Source organism: Octopus bimaculoides, chromosome 3, assembly GCF_046866305.1.
Source record: "Octopus bimaculoides isolate indiv1 chromosome 3, ASM4686630v1, whole genome shotgun sequence".
NCBI classification, from domain to species: Eukaryota; Metazoa; Mollusca; class Cephalopoda; order Octopoda; family Octopodidae; genus Octopus; species Octopus bimaculoides.
The window spans coordinates 66,899,609-66,926,542 of NC_142930.1; the positions used below are offsets into that span (position 1 = coordinate 66,899,609).

Sequence of the window (26,934 nt, forward strand, 5' to 3'; positions counted from 1 at the left end):
TTTTGAATCAGAGTGCAGATTCTGTTACAGCTAACTTTACCCTTCATCCCTTTAGGTGGTAGACATAGTTGTATGGTTAAGAAGTTTGCTTTCCAATCACATGGTTTGGGGTTCTGCCCTAATCTTGTTGTGTAGCACCTTAGGCAAGTGTCTTCTACTGTTGCTGCAAGCTGACCAAAGCTTTGTGAGTGGATTTGGTCAATGGAAACTGAAAGAAACTCATCACGCACACACACACACACACACACACACACACACACACACACACACACGTGAGCCCCACAGAGGTGATGACAAGTGATTCAGACCTCTAGTGATAAACTATGCACAAGAAAACTTGTCAGGCCAAGTGAAATTGTAGTTTTAGTGCCAGTATCATGTGAACAGCACCCATGCATCGTAGTCATGGTTGTTTCCGGTGCCATGTAAATGACACCTGTGCACTGTAGTCATGGTTGTTGATGGTATCATGTAAATGGCACCTGGGAATCATGGTCATTGGCAGTGCCATGCAAGCGGCACCCGGAAATCATTGTGGTCACTGCCAGTGCCATGTAAATGGCACCTGTGCATCATAGTCATGGTCACTGCTAGTAACATGTACATGGCACCCATGAATTGTAGTCATGGTTGTTGCTGGTGTCATGTAAACAGCACCCATTACGCTCCTGGAGTGATTGACATTAGGAAGGGCATCCAGCAGTAGTAACCATACCAAATCAGACTGGAACCTGGTGCAGCTCTCCAGCTCATCATCTCTAGTCAAACTGTCTAACCTATACCAGCATTGAGAGCGGATGTTAAATGATGATGATGATATATATATATATGTGTATATAGGCATCGGATGGATATTGCTGGAGGCATAATCTGGTTCTTAAGATTCTCTTGTTGCAAGAAACCAAATTGTTTTAATCCACAGTGGAAAAACTATAACAAACCAGCCAGAGATTTTATCACCTTTGTGTGTCCAGAATAACAAATCTGTTCAAAGAAGGAATTTCCTATGAACAATGAAAAGTGGAATGGTTGTTGGAAGGTAGCTGCAGATTTTCCAGGGTATCAAGGGTTCTTTCTCAACCAGCTGTTATTATATGGTATGAGGAAAAGAAAGTGTGAAATCTGGTCGAGTTGATGGTTCTCTATGAAGATAGTATAGACACTCTTCAGACTTAAAAGCTGGACTGTTATGAACAACATCTCCTTGAGGAATGTAAAGATGCAGGCTGGAAAATAGAGGATTCATTGGAAACAGAATGAAGTGATGGTTGTTGTTCTTAGGCCTAACTCAATGTAAAGCAAATACAATCATGAGCGATATCCAGGCTACAGCGGAGAAGGCAAGCCACTAGATTTAGTTAAAAAGAGATGATGAGCACTGGCTAGAAGAATATTGAGTGAAGTCTATGAACTAGTTGATCTAGCAAGTGGGGCTGGTATGCATTAGTGTCATGAGGAAGGCCTTGAAATGGCATGCATTCTCTCCTGATGACCCCATAAGCCTGCTAGTGTCTGGTGTGTGGAACTTTCAGCTGGTAGCACTTGTATCTGCAAGTTGTTTGCAAATAATCTAAATGTGTATGTGTGTGCATGTGTATATGTATGTGTTTGTGTCTCCTTGTCTTGACATCACGCACTACATCATAAGAAATCTTCACTGTCATACAAACAATGGCCTTTGTTCCCAACCTGCTGTAAAAGCTTGTTTGGTCATGAGGAAATATTACCTTGCTTGGAAGCAAGGAAGGGCATCTGGCTGTAGAAAATCTGCCTCTATGAATTCTGTCTGACTCATACAATCATGGAATGGTTTACATTAAAACAATGACGAAGAGGATGGTAGTTATGGTGATAGCTTTTGTTTTAGGGATCAGTTTTATTAACATTTCCATTGAAGTTAGCCTTGAGACTATTGCAAAAGAAGTAAATATTAATTTTAACTGAATGTCATTCATGCTCCCTGTGTTGGGGGAAATAACAAGCACCTGAAATGGAAAAGACTAGAAAAAATAGCAAGTGTATTTCTGCCAAACCATTAGCACTATATGATATGTAAGTCTATATATAATACTCACTCCTGATGAATTAAAATCACTTTTTGTGATTGTTATTTTAATATTACACTTTATATATACGTTTATTTGTCTTTTCTTATTTGTAAATTTACAGTTCTGTTCCTGTAACTCATTTCCTAGAGCCTTTTCTGTGACCCTTATTTTGTGCTTCTCCTAGATTTTATTTCTTTATTTTCGAATATGAATGCCTGTGAATTTGCTTTTATTTGGTATGGGGCTTCTCTTATTCTTTTCTATTTATTAAAAACAAACAAAACAAAAAAACACTTTATGAATGAGAATAAAACTGTTTACATTTCAGAGTTAGATAGAATTTCACTGTTTACATTTAAATAGAAATCAAAATAAAATTATTTACTCGAATAAAACATGTTAAGATAGAATTTCACTGTTTACATTTAAATAGGAATCAAAATAAGATTATCTACTGGAATAAAACATGTTTACCTTCACAGTTTCCATAAAGAAGAAAAACATTCTCCTCCTCCTCCCTTCCTACTCCTGGGTGTTTCTTTTTCAGTTTACTTCTTACTACATCGAATTACTTATTGCACAAGTTAGCTAGAATTGTGACATTGTTGCAGCAGTAGTGATGCTGGTTATGCTGATGCACTGTAAAAGTGATATAACTCTTCGGTTGAAGCAACAATTACAAAACAGTGTTCCTGTTCTTTACTAATCAACTTAAATGAGGAAAATTTGAAGGTCACCATTTCCCCGCTCAACAACTACTTCATCATCCACTTTTAGCATGTCTGTTATTTATCTACAGTCAATATCTCATTATTTCTACTCAGCTTTGAGTGTTCTTTGTCTACCTGACCTGCAGAACAGCGTGGTGTATATTTCACGTTCAGTCAGCTGATTATGGAAAGCTTTAGCATCTCTAGAATTTGGTGGTCATTTTGGGGGAAATACCTGGCATCTTTGTTTATGGATAAGAATTACTGCTATAAGCGGTTAGTACCTGGACTATTTTTATTCTGTTGTTATTTTTGGTCAAGTTAAATCATTTATTGATTTCCTTTCTTAGGTTCCATTATACATACACACTCACATGTGTGCACACACACGCCCGCACGCTCATTTATGTGTGTGTGTGTGTGTGTGTGTGTGTGTGTGAGATTTTGTCCTGAAATTTGATTAAAATATTTTCAGTTAATATTTCCATTTTTATATTGTTTCATATGTGGTCTTTGTATTTTGCAGATGTTTTTTTTTTTTTTTAATATTAAAACATGTAATTTCAATTTTAGTTTTAAATAAATAGCAGTTTAACTTTCTTTTAGTGACTAAATGTAGCTTAAGTTAGACAATTATTTATCAGAAAACAAAACCAAAAGACATTGCTTAATGATATTATTTTGTCTCAGAATATATTTTACGATGTAACATACACAAAAGTGTACATATGCACACACGCACACACACACAAACACATTGTATCTGTTTAATATTTTTGTTTTACTAATGCACAATATACTTATTGTTTGATTTGTATGTATGTGTGCGTGTGCACTCATACATGCATACATGTTTGCATACTGGTTTAACTTGAAATTGCAATACAATGATCTAAACGCACACAAAATAAAAACTCTATTTTACGCTGTTCTTCTTTCTCTCTTTCACCCACCACAACACCCTCACACCACCACCATCATGAATGACAGTTTGAAATCGAGCTTAAGGAGCCTCTATGTAGTTACTCAATCTGCTACAAATAGCTGTCAAATCTTCAGATCACGCCCCTACTCTCTTAAGACAGGAAGGACACATTAGATAATGTGTTCTGGATTTATTATTTCTGAAAAAAAAAACAAAAAAAAAGAGACGGGATAGTCATGGCTGGATTTCCTTCAGGGCTGGCCTACATGTAAAGAACACTTGCTACTATTTGAAATATGTATTCAGTGTGTTTGTGTTACTGAAACCAACACCAAAATCTCTTTTCTTTTTTCTATTAGTATACTGGTTGATATGGAGAATGAGCTTACTTGGTAATTTATATTGGAACTAGAAATTTGATTTATATCAGCAGTGTATGACTCATACTTTTTTTTTTATATTATTGAAGATTGTGCTTTATAGATATTACTTGCTGTTTTCCAAATATATGTGTATAAGTGCGCACATGTTAAAAAAATATTTTTTATGGAAATTTGTATTCACACACACACACACACACACACACACACACTCAGTTTGTTAGGGAGAAAGACAATTTTGTAAGGTCATAAATATTTTATTTTTACTGTTCATTTGATTAAAAATTTACTGTTTTAATTTGTACTTTGGGGTCTAAGTGTTATTTAAACTTGAAATAATAATGATAATAATAATAATAATAATAAATTTACTATTTCAAAGTTAAAATAATGCAGCTTCTGAGAAACTTAGTTATTTGTGTGCAGAATAATTTTCTGTGTATACATGTATGTGCATGTAATATGTGTTTGTACATGCAAGTATCATTTATATGCACCCCCACAACACACAGTCATATGTATGTGTGTGTATGTATATATACACCTGCACATAAATATGCATGTGTATATACATATAAGCAAATACTTGTTTATTGTACACACATGCATAAGCACACAATTTCCTTTCTGCAAAAACATAACGGTACTTTGCTAGAAGTGTGTAGACTTTGATGTCTGAATTTATTTGGCATATATATATATATATATATATATATATATATATGCGGGTGACACGTAAAAGCACCCACTACACTCTCTGAGTGGTTGGCGTTAGGAAGGGCATCCAGCTGTAGAAACTCTGCCAAATCAGACTGGAGCCTGGTGTTGCCATCCGGTTTCACCAGTCCTCAGTCAAATCGTCCAACCCATGCTAGCATGGAAAGCGGACGTTAAACGATGATGATGATGATATATATATATAAAAACAAACAGTAAATGAGTATATGCATATATATGTACAGGTATGTGCATACCGACATCCATCTGTATGTATAGGTGCATATCTGGGTACAGGACATTGCAAACAAAACGTAGACAAGAAAACACACAAGCCACATAGAGAACATTCTACTTCATCAGCTACCCCCATTTTAACACCGGCGTTTTGAAGAGCTGGGTATATATATATATATATATATATATATATATTTATATAAATATATTTATATATATATATATATATTTATATAAATATATATATATATATATATATATATATATATATATATATATATATATATATATATATATATATATATATAAAATATTTATATATATATATATATATATATATATATAAAATATTTATATAAATATATATATATATATATATATAAAATATTTATATATATATATATATATATATATATATATAAAATATTTATATAAATATATATATATATATATATATAAAATATTTATATATATATATATATATATATATATATATATATATATATAAAATATTTATATAAATATATATATATATATATATATAAAATATTTATATAAATATATATATATATATATATATATAAAATATTTATATAAATATATATATATATATATATAAAATATTTATATAAATATATATATATATATATATATAAAATATTTATATAAATATATATATATATATATATATATATATATATATATATATATATATATATATATATATATATATATATATATATATATATATATATATATATATAAATATTTATATAAATATATATATATATATATATATATATATATATATATATATATATAAAATATTTATATAAATATATATATATATATATATATATATATATATATATATATAAAATATTTATATATAATATATATATATATATATATATATATATATATATATATATATATATATATATATATATATATATATATATATATATAAAATATATATATATAAAATATATATATATATATATATATATATATATAAAATATATATATATATATATATATATATATATATATATATATATATATAAAATATTTATATATATAAAATATTTATATAAATATATATATATATATATATATATATATATATATAAAATATTTATATATATAAAATATTTATATAAATATATATATATATATATATATATATATATATATATATATAAAATATTTATATATATAAAATATTTATATAAATATATATATATATATATATATATATATATATATATATATATATATAAAATATTTATATATATAAAATATTTATATATATAAAATATTTATATAAATATATATATATATATATATATATACTGAGGGTGATAAATTGAATATTAATTTCAATTTAAAACCAGTGGTACCGGTACACGATTAATTCTGTATTTTGTATATTTTTCACTTTGTCTTGCCCGCCTATGCTCTGGTGTTTGCTGAATTTTTTTCTGGAGAACATTATTTTTTCTTTGTGGTTGGGTCATTGATGACCTCTTTCTAGCATATCGGGTGTCCACTTAGTGGTCATCCCTTCTTATATATATATATATATATATATATATATATATATATATATATATATATACATGCATTCTTAAGTATTGTCCTCATCAATCTTTTAAATATAGATTTATAAATTTAGTTCTCTCTCTCTCTCTCTCTCTCTCTTATACACACACACACACACATTTATGATATGCATGTATTGTGTATTATTTGTTTGTATGGTGTATCTGTATGTGTGGGGCATTTGTGAGTAAATACATGGATTCTGCCCCAAATCTGACAATATAAAATTAGTAAAATTATAATAAAAGCATTCAGTTAAGGAAAACTAATAAATGAATTCAAACAGCGTAGCATTGATAACAGCAATAACTATAAAAATATAAAGAAAAACTACAGAAACTCCTGAGGCATAAACTCTCTGAAAATGGCAGTTAAAGATCACTGTCCAAATATCTGGACACAAGCATGAAACCATAGTATGGATGTAACTACAGTTACAAAATTTGGCTGTTTTCACTGTCTGGCCATTGTCATCCACTTCTCAACCTCCTCCTCCAGATTTGACTTATTCATTCTATGTGCAGCTCAACTGATCCAGTGTTTACCTGTAGCACATCTTAAATGCTTGCTGCCAGCCACCTTAGGGTCCATGAACAACACTCATACAATTTTACTGGTTAGATGGGGGTGGGGGGTGGGGGTTAGAAGTTTCAGTTTGATGCTTTAACTGGGGATGCAGTCTCTCCATACTGTACTGAATGACCTCCAAAAAGAATGCTGGTAACTTCAACAGAAACTGTTTCCTCCTTCTCATAAAGGAACTAGAATATATATATATATATATAATATCAAAGCATGGAAAAAAATAAACATGTAAAATGATTAAATAATTACATTTATTTATAAATGTAATTGAATCAACAGTAGGATAGAGAACAAAAATATCTTGTGGTATTATTTAGTTTCATCCCTTTATGCTTTGGTCAACTTTGCATGTGTGTGTGCATGTTTATATATAAATATGTGTGTTTACATATATGTGTATATATATATATATATATACATATATATATATATATATATATATAATATTAGCTTCATATACAGTATTCCAATGAAATGTTTCATGTTAGAGATCTTGCATGCCATATGAAACATTTTGAAAAGAAGGACAAAGGTATAAAGATTTCAGTCTTTTACAGTTGATATCATCGTCACCATTATCATCATCATGATCATTGTCATCATCATTACCATCATTTAATATCCATTTTCCAGGCTGGCATGGGTTTCACTGTTTGACAGTAACTGGTAAGGCCAGGGTCGCAATCCATTGTCTGTTTTGGCATGGTTTCTATGGCTAGATGCCCTTCCTAATGCCAACCACTTTACAAAGTGTACTGGGTGCTTTTTACATGGCACCCACCCCAGTGCTTTTTATGTGGCACCAGCACCAACAGGGTCACCTGTTAACTTATAAGACAAAATCCCCCTCAGTGGGGAGAAGGAAATAGCAGTGAGTGGGGTGTGGCTTTGTGCCTGTTGATGAGAGACTAGAGGTATTAAAGGACAGGATTAGGTGTCCTGCTGCAGAGTACATACATGAATACTCCAGTTGAAAAAGGAGGGTGAGTTAGAGAATAAGATAAAGAGAGCAATAGAGAGAGAGTTGGTGATGAAGATGTGTCAAGACATGCCCTTGAGGGACATTGGGGGTGGTGAGAATAAGTGGAGTGATACAGAGGTTTGGACAGGGTGGGTGAGAAGAGTAGAGGTAAATGAGACAAATGATGGAGTGAAATATAGGAGAGTCTCAGGGGCAGAGGTTGCAGTACATATGTTAGGGTATTGAGGGTGGTAGCAGATAAGTGAGGTGTTAATGAGGAAGAACAACACAGTGGAGAGGAGGCACAGAAAGGAGGTGATTGGTGGAGACAGTAGGCAGGGTAAGATAATGGGAAGTGAAAGTGGTTCAGGGAAAGAGGTAACTGCGAAAGTAGGGCAAAGTGTTAGAGGATGAAAGGGGGAAAGGAAATGGTTGATGGTGTAGAGTATGCAGGTGCACATTGGGCAGAGCCCCTCACTGACAAGCATTAACTAAGGTGGTTTAGGATATCAGTTCTGCTGTGGTCAATGAATCTTCTTGAGTACAGCAAGGTACCATATGTCTCAGTCTTTTGTCATCTCTTTCATAAGGCTCAGTGTCTTGAAATTGGCCTTCAGTACTTTTCCCCATGTCCTCTTGGGTCTCTTTCTTCCATGAGTTCCTTCCATATTTAGTGGTTGTCCACAGCTATGTGCATCACATGACCAAACCAGCACAGTCTTCTCTCTTGCACACTGCATTTAATTCCTCTCACACCTAACTTTTCTCTCAGTACACTAGCGCTCTGTCACACTTGTATGCTGACACCGCACATCCAGCAGTGCATACTAGCTTCATTCCTCTCTTGTCTTCGCATGTCCTCTGCATTCTGGGCCCATATCTCACTACTATGTAGCACTATCATTCATACACATGCATCATACAATCTTCCTCTCACTCAGAAAGAGACCTTTGATTGCCAACAGAAGTAAAAACTCTCTGAATTTTCTCCATCCTATTCTTATTCTAGCGGTTGCATTTTCCATACATCCTCCCTCACTACTAATTAGGTTTCCTAGGTAGCAGAAATTATCCACTATCTGTAATGAGCTTCCAGCAGTTGTTTGACAGTGCCAGTAGTCTTCTCCCCAGCACAGCCAAACTGCATTTCACCTAATCTGATTCTGTTCTTGATTAATTGAGTTATAATTCTTTCTGTAACTTTCATGACCTGGTCCAGCAGTTTGATGCCTCTGTAATTATTTTTGTCTATGGCATCTGCCTTACCCTTGTCGCAGTTGATTGTAATGCTGCTACTCCAGTCATTGAGGAGGATACTCTCCTCAAAAAATGTTCTAGTAGTTAGTTTAGAAGTTTTGGATCATTACTAAATTTGTTGTCTATGAGTCTCTCATATCATATGGAAATGAACAAAAAAGACATTCTAAGTTTTATACCAAATGCTTTTTTTGTGTGTGTTTGTATGTGAAATTGATAGGATGACAAGAATGAAGTTGATTGTGTAGTTCCTGTCCCATTGTCATCCTCTGTGCTCACCTCATGCTTTATTCTGAAACATATTGAATCTTAATATACAGGTTATTACTATTGCTATAGCAAAGCAAAATTGTAAATACATGCATATGTAGGTTGTGCGTGTGTATACACATATACCCCCATTTCACCAAAGTTGCAAAGTTGTATTATTTTACAACATACTGTCTATTAGTCTGACCCATTAAATACTTAATGTAATTTTTCATCTTGTTTGTTTGCATCTTTCTCTACTCATGTTTTTCCTTCACTCCTTTGCCCAATGTTTTCCTGTCAACCAGGAACTTTCAAGATTTTAAACCGAATATTAACTGCTTACTTCTACTCTCTTACCCCTATACACTCATCTAGCTGAGATAAGTGGTAGGGTCAAGGATGAGAGGCTAAAAAGCACTGCTTTTTATGTGTAGACAATTAAAAATCTGTGATAAAAATAAACTGAAAAAATATACACCTCAATACATAATTCATTGTTTTCTCCCTAGAAATTCGATACTTAAATTTTAGTAACAATGATAAGATAGTGGAAAAAAAAATGAATCATTTTAATCATTACTTTCTGTTGACATAACACTAATTAGATTTATTTATGAAGTATTTACTCATCTTTTATCTTTTACTTGCTTCTGTCATCGAATTGCAGCCATGTTGGGGTACTGCCTTGAAGGATTTAGTTGAACAAATCAACACCAGTATTTATTTTTAAAGTTTGGTGCTTTCTATTGGTCTCTTTTACAGAACTACTAAGTTGGGGATATATAAACAAACCAACATCAGTTGTCAAGTGACGGTGATGGGGCAAACTCAAGGACACATACATGTACATATACACACTTGCATCCTTGTGCACAATCTTGCACACATGATTCCAGATTGAGGGAGTGGAATGGGTAAAATGCAGGCTACATTTCTTTCTTAGCTAGCTGATCCTCTGATGTAATAGTTACTCAATGAGGGATGCTCAACTTAGCTAATCATCAGGTCAAGATTTCAACTCACCTTTGTGATGAGTTAACTTGGAAATTCCAAGCAACAATATAATTTTCGTTCAATTAAGGTAAACTCAGCTTGATGATTAGCTAAGTTGAACATCCCTCGTTGAGTAATTATTACATCAGAGGATCAGCTAAGAAACATATGTAGCCTGCATTTTACTCATTCCACTCCTTCAATTTGGATTTTATTCACATTTGTAGCAACTCTGAGCTATACAGAAACTTTCAGCTTATCGAATTTCCTTGTAACTTCAATATGAGAAAAAGTGTGTAACCTTCAACGCCAATAAATTGTTATTGTCCCTGATCATGCACTGTTCACTTTTTGTTCTCTATACATGCTGCAGACTGCTTGAAGCTTATAAACTTCCTACTCTTGGATCCTTGGATCTTACCCTTGTATATTAATATATATATATATATATATACACACACACACACACACACACACACACACACACACACACACACACACACACACACACACACACACACACACACACACACATGACAGGCTTCCATAAAGTTTCTATCTTCCAAATTCACTAAGGCATTGGTTAATTTGGGGCTATAGTACAAGAAACTTGGCCAAGGTGTCACACAGTGGGACTGAATCCAAAGTCATATGATTTCAAAGTGAGTTTCTTAACCACACTGCCATGCTTGCACTTACTTGTATAGTTAAATATTTTGTTTTGTTTTTAAAATAAAAATAGATATCAGAATAAGATATTGAAAAAAGGTGCTATAAAATGCAATACTATGTTGATTTATTTACTTACGTCTGTAAAGTTGCATTTTAAGATTGCACTCCTGTTTTAATTGAGATGGAAATTTTTGAGATTTTGTGAAATAACAATAACTTTCATTTAGAGTCAGTATTTTGTCACATGCCAGGAAGAATTTTCTGAATCATTCAAGCACGAAAATTCATTATTAGATTTTGTTTTACAATAATTTCCATCACAGATATTTGATGTTTATGAAGATTTCTTTCATAAAACTGATCTTTACACTCTTTTATCTTATAATTATTATACATATATATATTTTTTTGCTCTCTGCTAGTAAAGAGATGTTTTATAAATTATTTATTTTTAACAATAAGTTATTATGTGACCACTGTTCCATTCTCATTTGTGTATGTCTGTACCAAAATGTTTCTTAGACTATATATTTATTTGTTATTCAAAGTCTAAATGAATAATTAAATGGATGAACTGAGAAAATATGTACTTTCCTTTAATTCTGGCCAGTTTGACAATAGCAAGAGGACTGCATCAATCCCCAATATCTGCATTGGTATGCCTTCTATGGTTGGATACTCTTCCTCATGCCGAATATATATTAAGCATACATATATATGTAAATATATGTGTAGATATTTATACAAACATGTATGTGTATATATATATATTTCTCGTCTGGCCTTAAAGCCTTTTCTGTTTGTTTTCCTGTCTTGTTTTTTGTCCGCCACAACATTCCTCCATGGTAAGATTTAATTTGTGTATACAAAATTAATTTGCGGTCCATGGGAAGAGCTGTTTTAACGATGCGTCCTGCCTAGCTCTTCGAAACGCCGGTGTTAAAACGGAGGTAGCTGATGAAGTAGAATGTTCTCTATGTGGCTTGTGTGTTTTCTCGTCTCTGTTTTGTTTGCAATGTCCTGTACCCAGATATGCACCTATACATACAGGTGGATGTCGGTATGCACATACCTGTACGTATATATGCATATACTCATTTACTATTTGTTTCATCATCATCGTTTAACGTCCGCTTTCCATGCTAGCATGGGTTGGACGATTTGACTGAGGACTGGTGAAACCGGATGGCAACACCAGGCTCCAGTCTAATTTGGCAGAGTTTCTACAGCTGGATGCCCTTCCTAACGCCAACCACTCAGAGAGTGTAGTGGGTGCTTTTACGTGTCACCCGCACGAAAACGGCCACGCTCGAAATGGTGTCTTTTATGTGCCACCCGCACAAGCCAGTCCAGGGGCACTGGCAACGATCTCGCTCGAAAATCCTACGGGAGCCAGTCAGGCGGTACTGGCAATGGCCACGCTCAAAATGGTGCATCTCATGTGCCACCCGCACAAGAACCAGTCCAGGGGCACTGGCAACGATCTTACTTGGCTTGCCGGGTCTTCTCACGCACAGCACATTTCCAAAGGTTTTGCCTCACCACCTCAGCCCAGGTCTTCCTGGGCCTACCTCTTCCACGGGTTCCCTCAACTGTTAGGGTGTGGCACTTTTTCACGCAGCTATCCTCCTCAATTCTCACCACATGTCCATACCAGCGCAATCGTCTCTCTTGCACGCCACAACTGATGCTTCTAATGTTCAGCTTTTCTCTCAAGATACTTACACTCTGACGGGTATTCACATTGACAGTACACATCCAACGGAGCATACTGGCTTCATTCCTTGCAAGCTTACGTATGTCCTCAGCAGTTACAGCCCATGTTTCACTGCCATGTAGCATGGCTGTTCGTATGCATGCGTCATACAGTCTGCCTTTTACTCTGAGTGAGAGTCCCTTTGTTGCCAGCAGGGGTAAGAGCTCTCTAAACTTTGCCCAGGCTATTCTTATTCTAGCAGCTACACTTTCAGTGCACCCACCCCCACTACTAACTTCGTCGCCCAGATAGCGGAAGCTATCGACTACCTCTAGTTTTTCACCCTGGAATGAGATAGAAGTTGTTTCCTGTTTGTTTACAGTCTTTATTGCACCTGAACATCTGCCACAAACAAAAACTAACTTGCTAGTTAACCTGCCTTTGATGTTGCTGCACCTCTTATGTGTCCATAGCTTGCACCGGGTACATCTTATAGAGTTACTACCTACTCCTTTTCTACATACTGAGCAGGGCCATCTACCTGAAGGGGTTTGTGTTTTATCTACCTTCCTACTTATTAGGATTTTGGTTTTAGCTAGGTTGACTCTAAGGCCCTTCAATTCTAGACCTTGCTTCCACACCTGAAACTTCTCCTCTAGTTCTGATAGTGACTCCGCAATTAGGGCAAGGTCATCAGCATAGAGGAGCTCCCAGGGGCAACCTGTCTTGAACTCCTCTGTGATTGCCTGGAAGACTATGATAAATAAGAGGGGGCTGAGGACGGAACCTTGGTGGACCCCTACCTCTACCCGGAATTCATTGCTGTACTCATTTCCAACCCTCACCTTACTGGCAGCATCTCTGTACATGGCTCGCACAGCTCTCACTAACCATTCTTCTATCCCAAGTTTCCTCATTGACCACCAGATAAGGGATCGGGGGACCCTGTCAAAGGCTTTCTCCATGTCAACGAAAGCCAGGTACAGAGGTTTATCCTTAGCTAGGTATTTCTCCTGCAACTGTCTCACTAGAAATAAGGCATCAGTAGTGCTTTTACGTGGCACGAACCCAAACTGCATCTCATCTAAATTGATTTATATATATATATATATATATATATATATGTATGTATGTATGTATTATTGAGGAAGACTAGCACTCCACTATAGTTTCCATGTGATCATGTAGAAGTTGTGTGATTATGGTGAATTTTTGTATGCAGATAAATTTGCGTAGTACTCCATAGCACCTGACAATTTGCAAAATAAAATGCCATGATGAGGTAAAGAAAACCTTGTACAATAGTTTGTTGTCACAAGTGAGTATAGATGGTATATCATCATCATCCTTTAATGTCCGTTTTCCATGCTGGCATGGGTAGGACAGTTTAACCAGAGCTGGCAAGCTGGAAAGCTGCATCAGGTTACAGTCTAACTTGGCTTGGTTTTTATGGTTAGATGCTCTTCTTAATGTCAATCACTTTACAGAGTGTGCTGGGTGCTTTTAATATAGCACTGGCATGAATGCTTTTTGCATGCAACCAGCACAAGACTCTTGCAGGCCAATCTTCTTCCTTAGGAGCAGCAGCCTTTGGAGTATATCTATGTTTGTCTGTCTGTGTTAAAGATGATGATGTGTGTGTTTGTATTACATTTATACATATACATATTACATGGTTTCCATCACATGCCAGAGGGAAAAAATACAAGTAGTTAATAGCTTCTGTTACCTAGGTGGCCAAGTCAGTAGTGGGGGTGGATGCTCTGAGAGTGTAGCTACTAGAATAAGAATAGCCTGGGCAAAGTTCTGAGAGTTCTTACCTCTGCTGGTGACAAAGGGACTCTCGCTTAGAGTAAAAGGTAGACTGTATGATGCATGTGTATGAACAGCCATGCTACATGGCAGTGAAACATGGGCCGTGACTGCTGAGGACATGCATAAGCTTACAAGAAATGAAACCAGCATGCTCCGCTGGATGTGTAATGTCCGTGTGTATACATGACTGAGTGTAAGTGCCCTGAGAGAAAAGTTGGACATAAGAAGGATCAGATGTGGTGTGCAAGAGAGAGGGCTGCGTTGGTATGGTTGTGTGAAAAAGTGTCACACCCTAGCAGTAAAGGGAGCCTGTGGAAGAGGTAGACCCAGGAAGACCTGAGATGAGGTGGTGAAGCAAGACCTTCAAACGTTGGACCTCACGGAGGCAATGACAAATGACCGAGACCTTTGGAGATGCGCTGTGTTTGAGAAGACCCAGTAAGCCAAGTGAGACTGTAACTGTGGCCTATGCCAGTGCAGCATAACCAGCCCATTTAAGAGTACTCTTCAATCATTGAGCAATAAACTGCACTTGCAAAGACCTGTCGAGCCAAGTGAAGTCATTGTCATGGCCAATGCCAGTACCGCCTGAGTGGCACCCATGCAGGTGGCACGTAAAAAGCACCATTCAAGCATGGTTGATGTCAGAGCTGCCTGAATGGTTCTATGCTGGTGGCACGTAAAAAGCACCATTCGAGCATGGTTGTTGCCAGAGCCACCTGACTGACTCCCATGCCAGTGGCATGTAAAAAGCACCATTCAAGCGTGGTTGATGCCAGTACCACCTGTCTGGCCTTCGTACCGGTGGCACATAAAAAGCATCTACTACACTCTCAAAGTGGTTGGCATTAGGAAGGGCATCCAGCTGTAGAAACTTTGGCAGATCAGATTGAAGCCTGGTGCAGCCTTGTGGCTTGCCAGCCCTCAGTCAAACCGTCCAACCCATGCCAGCATGGAAAGCGAACGTTAAACAATGACGATGATGATGATGATATATATGCTATATCATGTTATGTATTTTATATATATATAGAACTAAAACATTTAATATGAGCAATTATCTAGATAATGTTTGAGGAATACCAATCCTATGAAAGAGGAGAATTTTGGCTTAATTAACAATCTATTTAAATGCTTTATAAGTTTGGATATAAAATATACATCAGTTTCAAAACTACAGTACTTATTGTAGCAATTCCAGCTATCCTGCTTATTCTGTGACAATCTATATTTACTGTGCACTGTATCTCATTTGTAAACATTTCAGAAATATTTTCTTTCATATAAAATGTTTTCTGTAGCTATTCTAGTATTTATATTACACCTGTTTAGTAGATAGTATAAGAATTAAGATTTTGCTCCAGCTTTTCTGAAGTTAAAGGCAATTAAATCCAATTACACGCTATATTTGTTAGACAAATTATTGATAGCATTAAATAATTGGTCATGTGTTTCCCTCAATGCTTTCACTACTTTTTTCATTGCTGCATGAATCACAGTGAGTTCATTGAGATGCATTTTCTACAACCGGACACACTTCCTATCACACCTCACCTGTTTCTATTGAGAGGTAAAATTTCCGCAAAGATAGACGTCACAGAAAATCAGAAACAAACAGCACCAATTGTATGACATTCATACTTAGTTAAAACTGTTGCACAATGTAAAACCAAGAAGACACAAACACATCTATGCATGCACATATGTACACACACACACACACACACACACACACACAGATATATGTGACGTTCCTTTTTCTGTGTCTATCATATCCACTTGAAAGGCTTTTGTTGTTTTGTTGGCATGTATGCATATATATCTTTATATATATATGTATATATATACATATGTATATACATATACATATATATATATATATATATATATATATATATATATAAAGGTATTCAGTTAATATATGCGTTTTACTTCGTTTACTAAATTTATATATTTACTCAAGTACCCAAAATAACAAGGAGTCTCTACCTCATAAACAGGAGTTACACCACTGTCATTTTGTGATCTTTGCTACCCTGGTATCTATTAACCAATTTATTTTGTCCGAGTTAATTATTAACTAAGAGAAAATAAATACATATAATAAAATATATATACAAATATATATATTCCAGTGTTCGGAAGGTAATTGCATCTTTTCACTTCTATAAAATATGAATCAACCAATGTCAGAGCGTAGGTATTGGCAGGAACTGTCTAGAAATAATATATCATCGCTTCTATTTGGCTGTGTGTCATTCATAGTTATTTCAGTAATCAACCTCATGGAAGATAATACTGTTATGAAACTATATATTTGCCATTGCTTACTGTGTTAGTTTCAAAAGACAACTACCCCTACAGAAGCAATGAAAACCATTTGTGAAGTGTATCCAGATGCAGTGAAAGCTTGTACATGTCAGCTGTGGATTAGAAGGTTTAAAGATGGTGATTGTGACATATCTGACAAGCCTTTCTCTGGAAGATGACCCACTCCGAATGATGACCTTTTGAATGAGACTATTGTATGTGATCCACATCAAAGCACCAGATAGTTGGTGCAAAAACTTAATGTGTCATGTTCAGCTATCCACAAACATCTTAAGCAAATTGGGAAAGCATGCAAGGAGGGGATTTGGATTCCACATGAGCTTATGCTTGACAAGCGAACACAACGTTCTACCATTTGCATCAGTCTTCTAACCAGGAATAACAATCTGTCAGTTTTGCAGTGCATTATTACAGGTGATGTAAAATGGGTTTTGCACCACAACAGAAAATGAAGAAGACATTGGTTTTCATGTAATGAGAGGCCAGTGCCAACACTAAAATCAGAACTCCATCCACAAAAATCCTTGCTCTCTATTCAGTGGAACATGGAAGCTACTGGAACCTGGAAGGAGTGCCAATGCAGATGTCTACTGCCAACAACTTGCTCAAATAAATGAAAAATTATGTAGAAAGTGGCCAGCTTTGGTAAACAGAAGAGATGTTATTGTCCAGCATGACGATGCACAGCCATAAAACAAACCCCAGAAAAACATAACATCATTATGCTGGGCAGTTCTTCCACATCCTCCATACTCACCTGACTTAACACCTACAGATTTCCATCTGTTCTGGTCACTAGAATATTTCATAAGAGGCAAAACATTCAGAAACAGAGAAGTTAAAAAGAGTCTTTCAGACATTTTTTCAGGAAAAGAAATAGGTTTCTTTGAACACGGCATAAAAAAGTGACTTTCCTATTGGGTTGCAGTCGTTGAAAACAATGGTGATTAAATTCTTGATTCAGATGAATGTAGTTTACATTTATTTTCATAGTCTTTTTGGTAAAATGCAATTACTTTCTGAACGCCCTATATATATATATATATATATATATACACACACACACACAATCACGTGTTCTCTCACTCTCTAAATGCATATAAATATATATTTATATAGCTTCAGTATTAGGTCTGCCTTTCAGACTGGCATGGAATGGACAGTTCGGCAAATCTGATGCAGAAACGAAGCAGCATTATCTTTCAAAGACTCAGTTTTTACACGCCCATCCCAAATACTAACAATTGTACAGAATGTACTGGGTGCTTTTTTTATTCATGCCACCAGGACAAGTGAGTTTGTCTTGTAATTGGTAAGACTAAAGAATTGGCATACTGAAAGAAATTAGAGAGTGGTTGATGAGTTTAGGCAAGGTGATGAAATATGATGTGATGAATAGATTTATTGTTGTGGCTATGTGGTTGTAGGGAGAAAAGAGATAGGGGCATGGTGGAAGGGTGATTGGGTGGGGGGTGTAGGGAGTCGAGTGTAGTTTGTGAAAAGAGGAGACTGCAATGGTATGGTCATCTGTTGCATATGGATGATGGATCCTGTGGAGTAGGAAAATCTGGGAAGAGTGGAATGAAGTGATTGAACCTTACAAAAGAGACAACAAATTGCAATGATTGGTGGCATGCTATACTGGACAAAATTCACTCTTTTGGGCAAGCATGCCAGAGAGAACACTAACAAAGTGAGAGGCTAGAGTGCTCTTGACACATCAACCTATTACTCCCACCTGGCCTACCTTACACTTGGGATTCTTTAATTACACTCATCCTCTACTGCTCTCTCTCTCCATCTCTGTGATTCCCTTCAAGTCCCTCTTTTCTCCTATGCTCACTGCTCCCCAATACCCCATCCCTTTTTCTCTCACTGCCCTCTCCTCACAGTTTCCCTGCCATCTCATCTCTCTCTTTCTCTCACCATCTTTTCCTCATAGCTCTGCCCCCCCCCCTGACACCCTCACTCTCTTTTTCTATCTTATGTCTCCTTCTACATCTTCTACTTATATCTACCCCTGTAACGTGGCTCAGCACAATAAACATATATACATGCATATATGTTTGTGTGTATGTATATACACATACATATACACACTGCAAGTATAAAGATCTAGAAATCTTTGTGTCAATATACATTACTGTTTCATAAAAAAATATTCAAACTCTATCAATTGCAGTAGTCATTTCAGATCAGTCCTTTAGCAAAGCTATTGATGCTTTAGTAGAATTATAGCTCCAAAGTAAATGGGAAGGATATGTGTATCAAAGAATATACAAATTTAAATGAAAGCAGAAAGCTGAAGTTAATAGTTTTATCAACCTCCACTATATAAAGCATAGTGCTGGAATACAGATTTCAATCCGACAATATAAGTTGGTTTAATATAGATATATGTTCTTATCCTGGAAAATATTTATCAGCCATTAGTTTAGAACTATGAAAACCAGAGATGTATGTACTGAATCTTTGTAGTTCATGAAAATTATTCTTTTAAGATGATGTAACTAACTTCTTTTTCACACTGGCATGACAATTCAGCTATTGCTAAAGAGATACGGGAAGTTGAGTTTATGCTTTTCTGAAATGTGTGACCTTAGTGTGACAAAAAGTATCCAACAGAACTTGGATTAATGTTTATCTTTTGTAAGAGAACTAAGGCAACATTTGATATCACAGAATTTCTTCAGTGATAAGTTGTGTGTGTGTGTGAAAGAGAGAGTGTGTGTGTGTGTGAAAGAGAGAGTGTGTGTGTGTGTGAAAGAGAGAGTGTGATTGTGAGAGTGTGTGTGAGGGAGAGTGTGTGTATGTTGTGTGTTTGTGTGTGAGGGAGAGTGTGTGTATGTTGTGTGTTTGTGTGTGAGAGAGAGTGTGTGTATGCTGTGCGTGTGTGTGTTGTGTGAGTGTGTATGTGTGTATATATGTGTGCATGCATTGATTGATTTGTAAAACTAGGCACAGGATGGCTGAATGGTTTAGAGTCTGTTATGCAGCCACTAAGTCCTGGGTTTGATCTCTCTGTATGGCTTTAACAAATGTCATTTTCTACAGCCTTGGGTCAATCCGTGTCTTGCATGTAAAATTGAGTTGATAGAAACTGTATAAAGGCCCATTGAGTTAATTGTACCTGTAATTCAAAAGTGCAGTCTTGTCACATATTCTGCATCCCATTGATTTTCCCTAAGAATTATGTTAAGGGTACAAGTGTTCATGGAACGCTCAACCGGTTATATGTTAAATCCAGAACATGTAACTTAGGTGACCAAGCACCTGAATCTTCATCCTCAAACAATAAATATCCAACCTAATTTGTAAGATATTGGAGTATGGAACTTTTAAGAATTGAGTATTCTTTTACTTGTTTCAGTCAAATGACTGTGGCCATGAAAGGTTTTAGTTGAACAAATTGGCTCCAGGAAGAATTATCTAAGCCTAGTACTTATTCTATTGGTCTCTTCTGCCAAACCGATAAGTTACCAGGATGTAAACACACCAACACATACACAAAGGAACACACATATAATATATATATATATATATATATATATATGCACACACACACATATACACACACAATGGTCTTCTTTCAGTTTACGTCTACCAAATCTGCTCACAAGGCTTTGGTTGGCCCAAGTCTATAGTAGGCACTTGCCCAAGGTGCCATGCAGTGAGACTGAACCTGGAACCATGTGACTTCTTCCCACACAGTCATGCCTGTGTTTAAAGCCTATATGTTCTAACTGTAGTTTGAAACTTGGTGAGACATACCTAAAAATTTCCTGTCAACGCAGTGTAAGTATGAAACTTACTGTCATTCCTGACTTTTCAAACTTTCGCAAAATTTTATATGTGCACCATACTACCAAAGATTTGAGGTATATTACCTAAATTTCATTCTACAACAAGACTGTGGAGATTTAAACATAAAAATTTTTGGGTGTGAATTTTTTTTAATATTTTCATGTTGTGGTGGTGTACTTATAAATTTCTTAATGTTTATTTGTCATACTAACATTAATATACAAATTAGCACAGCTTTGTGTGAACTACGAAGCATTTTCCAATTGACAGTAAGCATGTTTCTTCTTAATGACACATTGTTCAAGGTTAGACGAATTTTGATGAGGGCTTGAAAAGTAAGAACCTCCAGTTTGATACCTGCCTACACCCTGAAACTTGGGAAATATACCTCAAGTTTTCAGCAGTACAGTGTATGTATTTAACTGCAGTTTAAAGTTGCACACAAACATGCACACACACACATGCATGCACAGAGAGAGAGAGAGAGAGAGAGAGAGAGAGAGAGAGAGAGGGAGAGAGAGACTCCCATGCAAAAAAAAAACTTCCACATACTAAATAGTTTTTAGATTTTATTGTCTATATTTTGTTATTACTGTTTCTTTTTTAGCTTTTTAGCATTGTACTGTTAGCTAAATTCATTTGTTCTGTTTATGTTGTTAAAATATTGTTAGTTCTGTCTATTAGTTTTCTTCCTGCACCAATTTTGAACTTCAAAAATATCTACTTTTCGTAGTCAGAAAAGCTATTATTACAAATGATGTGCACATACATATGCACATGTTAGCACACATATTCATTTCTATCACATCTCACATCTGCATACGTAAAATTGATCATACATGTAATTGTAATCTGACTTCATTTGAATGCATGTGAAAGGAGTTAATGTGCATACATGAAACTGCAACACACACATTAAGATTGACATATTATTCATTTCTAGGTCAACTGAATTGATGTGTTTACAATTTACTAAGTGCTTAATTCTCTACAAGTTTTTATGCTCTCACATGTGTAAGTTATAAGCTTTCACATTGAGCAAGGTGTGCATATTTATGAACAAGAGTTGAAACAATAACTTGTTGCCTTACAAACTTTAGACTTCATATTCTAATTCCCTTTTTGATTTAGTCCCTTTCTTGCACTATCACCTCGTCAGTAACTCCTGTTGTGTCTTCTTAAGTCATTACCGGGACCTTTTTTTTTTGCACATATTTACTTACACACACACACACACACACACACACACACACACACACACACACACACACACACACACACACACACATTCAACTTATTGTCTACTTACTGTTGTCATCATACTGGCATAGTATTACATGATATTTCTCAATACTCACACCACTGAATACCAACCACACCACACCACGCGTACATACCTCACCAAAAACACCTATCACGTACATACACAAACCATCAAATCATACCTGTATACACCCTCTTTCCTTTCAACACAGTTCATATTCTCGCCTCTCCTTCCAGGTCATGCAAGCACCTTCCCATCACACTTTCAATCCATACATGTGTGCATTGAATGCACATGTACACATACATACCCCCTCCCCAAGTTGTAATCACTGTTTGCATGCCTGTAGTAATTTCAAAATATATGCATTTATTTACCAAAATTGTCACACATCCTTTCTGATATATCTGACATCTGGGTAGAAATACCAGACAGACAAGGAATGTGTGTGTGTGTGTGTGTGCGTGTGTGTGTGTGTGTGTGTGCGTGAGGGAGAGAGAGAGAGAGGGGCAGGCAGGTAGGCAGACTTGATGCTGATGTTGCTGTTTTAGTCACTGGCCAGTTTGTTCTAGTTGTAGATTAGATTTTCACAGCTCACATTTTACTCAGTATACAATCATTAGTTTGTCTTCTGTTCTGATTTCCTTTCATGAATGAAAATGATCATAGTAATACAGTATTGTTGTAGTATGAGAAGATAGTCTCTTTAAAAAAAAAAGTATGTCATGCTTTTATCTTTTTGTAATTCCCCCACCTTTTGTCCAACCTGCTTTGTCAGTGCCACTCCTTGTTTGTATAGCTCTACTACAACTGGATATAAGCACATAGTATCTGTGTTATTTAGGACTGCTCCTCTTCCTCTCCACTTTTCCTCCTCCCCCTCTTTATTCTCTCCCGCCCTACCTTTTTTCATTGTTTGCTATTTACTCAATGGATTATAAGACATTGAATCTTTTTTCCTTTCCTTTTCTTTCATTTCATATATAGTTTTGTATTTGCTATGCATTGTATGTAATCTGTTTCAAATGTATCTGTAATATTGTATGTGTAATATTGAAATTGGATTTGAGATGCAGGCATATTCAACTTATAGCCACTTGTCGAATTTGTAAATCAGTTGAATAATACTGCTATAGCGGAAAAAGAGCTGTCATTCAAATCCTTAACCCAAGCATATTTTGGGGAGATTCTATATTCGTATTTTTTTAAGGAACAATTGTAACAGTCAAAAATATTTTAATTATTGTATATTAACTGTAACATTTAAGTTTTGGAGGAAACGGCTTTGCTTTGATTGCTACTTTCTGTAGTGAAGACCCTTCATTATTTAATCAGTCTACTGCTTGTAATGTATTATATTTGACATACAGTATTTATACAGCCAATAAATGACGTGAAATGATTTCTTTTATATGAATGAAACTTACAATTTATAGCTGAAAGAGTGATTGTGTAACATTCAATGTTTTCCTTATACAATAAGCAACAAGAATGAAATGATTCCATCTAAGAATCAAAACTCGATTGCATAATTTGTTCATTGTGAATTTGTTATTGCACCAACCAGCATATTACTATTATCCCTTTAACATTTAACTTCTGATTTCTATCATATGACATGAATTATCAAGGTGTTTTAATACAGAATTTAAGTTTTGTCATCTCATTTAGAGAGTTCTAGCATTTTTCAGGCACAATTTAACTAATATTCAAGTGTCCTTTGATCTACCTTCCACAATCCTATCAACATACTTTTCATCCAGCATTTGTCACTCATTTATTTTACAAAGAATTGTTGTTTTCTACCTGCTTTGACTACAAAAAACAGCTTTCCAATATAGTCACTTATTAAACTCATTTATTAACCTTTTACATATGTTAACATTTTACAAATTATCCATTTCTCCAACCATACATATCATCTGCATTTATCAGCCTCATACTTCATACATCTTTTACATTGTATATTTCATACATTTAAAGAGAACTCCTTTATTTTCATTCAAAGCTGCATATCTAAGTTTCTTCCATATTCCTCAAAGCACTTGCCCCACTGATTACTATTATCTAACTAACTGAATTTATGTATTACTTTCAGCTAATTCTCAATAATCATTGATCTTTACCGTGTGGTTGTTAATACTGTTTAGTACTCTGATGTTTCTATCATATTTCTAACTCTGACTTCTTGTCAGTAAGTGAAATTCTGCTGCATTTTTGTTTACCTCTATAGTTGTTATTGATTACACAGTATTTAGTCTGTGGCCTCTCCATTTCTGCGTATCAAGGATGTTATAGTTTGTTCTCATAACATCCAATTTTCCATACTAGCAGGAGTTTGGACAGAGAGCTATTTGAAGAAGGATTTTACAGCCACTTATCTGTCCTGTTGCTAATCTTTACCTGTTTTTCTTGTAACGGATTTATTTCATTCCACAGGTCTCTGAAAGTACGGAGCAGCTAGTCATAATGTCAACACAAACACTGCTTAAGTAAAGCAGTGCTGAGCATAAAATATACAAACATTGATGCACCTTCATGCACATATGACCACACACACACACACACACACACAGACACACACATACTTTTCCCAACCACATTGTTCTGAGTTCAGTCTCACTACATGGCACCTTGTTTTCTACTATAGCTTCAGATCAACCAAAGCCTTGTGAGTGGATTTGGTAGGTGGAAACTGAAAGAAGCTAATTGTGTGTGTGTGTGTGTGTGTGTGTGTGTGTGTGTGTGTGTGTGCCTTTATGCCTGTTTGTCCTCTACCACCACTTGACAGCCAGTGTTAGCATGTTTATGTCCTCATAATCTAGTGGTTTGGTAAAAGAAACTGATAGAATAAGTATTGGACTTCAAAAAATATAAGTACTGGGAGGTTGATTCATTCAACTAGAAGTTCTTCAAGGCGGTGCCCCAGCATAGCTGCAATCTAATGACTGAAACAAGTAAAAGAGATATACACACAACAAGCTTTCTGGAGTTTTCCTCTACTAAATCTCCTGACATCTCATTGGCTGGCCAGGGGTTATAGAAGAAAACTGAACAGTGGGATTGAACCCAAAACCATTTAATTGCAAAATGACCATCTTAAAGCCACAACCACACCTGCGCCTATCGTAAAATTAAATCTGTCCTTTTCAGTACTTTGTTGGCCTGGATATACAAATTACTTTAACTAAAATAGCTGGTACAATGTCTGTCTGCTTGAAGAAGCAAATCTTCTGCTGTAGAACCAATTTTATTCTGCAATGTTGAGATCTTTGCTTTGTTGATCCACAATGCGTCTAGACATCTTTAAAATAATTATGTATATTCATTGACTAATATATTAACTTGTACTGATTTCAGTGAAATCTCAATGGTGTTGAACAAGTTCATTAAATATCCAGTAGGCCATTTATTGTTTGTATCACAACCTGAGTGTGCTTCTCAGTTGATTCATTATATTGCAAAGGAAATGTTGCATGTTACTGTGCTTGAAATTTGCTTTAGATATTCAATTGTATTCATTATTCTTTCTTTGATGACTTATCTATTCTCAGTTTACTTAATCTCTGCTTATAATGACCAAAATTTTCGAATTAACATTCTTAAGGCAATGAACTGATTATGAATTAGTCATTAAATTATCCCATCATTGTTGTCTAATTATAATGTCCTAAATTTTATGTAATTTGGAAGCTGTTTTAATATTTTTTTCTACTATAGGTGCAAGGCATGAAATTTTGGGAGAGAAGGATAGTCAATTACAACAACCCCAGTACTTTACTGGTATTTATTTCATTGACCTCATGCGGTCAAAAAGCAAAGTCAACCTTGGCAGAATTTGAACTCAGAATGTAAAGCTGAAAGAAATGCTGCCAAGCATTTTGTCCAGTGTGGTCACAATTCTACCAGCTTGCCACCTTAATTTATCTGATATAATTTGAATGCTAGTTCATGAGTTATGTCATCAACTTATGTATTGTGAGGTTAAGTGCAGGGCATTAGGTCACAAGATCATTAGTTAAGAGCCTTCTAGATATATAGTAACTGAATGTCTCTTAGTAAGCCACGTTACTTTCTTATTTTATTCTGAAGTGCTGAAAATAAGCACCACTTTCAATTTACAGTCTAATATAGAAGTAGTACCTATTTTTAGTGATTACCAATCTGTGTGCATATATGTATGTATAAGAAAAGACATGCCCTTGCTCTATAAATTCATATGAAAACCTCTAATATAACACGCAAAACAAACATAAAATTATTAAATTAAATACAAATAAAAACTAGAATTGAGTGCAGGACATAAGATTAACACTATGTCTCAATATTTCACTTGTGTCACATGTAATTCCTTCCAAATTCATTGACTTAAATCTTCAGAAATGTTGTACTTTCTTACTGACATTATCTAACCTTGTATCATCTTAGATAAATTCTGGGAAGCAAGTTGTAATATAAACAGTAAATAACTTGTTGGCTATCTAATGAAACTTGCTCAGCATCATTGAGATTATATTGAAATCAGTACTTGTTTAATACATCCATAAATGTGTGAGGTTCTCTTTTGCTTTTGTTGAAGTCTGTCTCTAAGAGAAGACACTACTGTGTTCACAACCCCACACTGGCAGTATAATGGGTCACAGCCTGGGTTCAGCAGCCTTGGAAGGTAGCCAAATTTGGAG

The 26,934-nt window shown here is 35.2% G+C and overlaps 1 protein-coding gene across 7 annotated transcripts in view; it reads left to right on the forward strand.

Moving 5' to 3' along the window:
- LOC106867394 (uncharacterized) overlaps positions 1-26,934 on the forward strand; it is a 195,260-nt gene that overhangs the window by 41,689 nt on the left and 126,637 nt on the right. Inside the window, exon 1 of one of the 7 annotated variants that reach the window (XM_089349134.1) lies at positions 2,647-3,034. The exons of 4 other annotated variants lie outside the window; for them this stretch is intronic. In XM_089349134.1, the coding sequence (XP_089205260.1) occupies positions 2,943-3,034 (92 nt within the window). In that variant the 5' untranslated portion in view covers positions 2,647-2,942. Of the gene's footprint in view, positions 1-2,646; positions 3,035-26,934 lie in introns of those variants that run through there. 2 more of the 7 variants (XM_089349130.1, XM_089349133.1) reach the window with 2 other exon arrangements.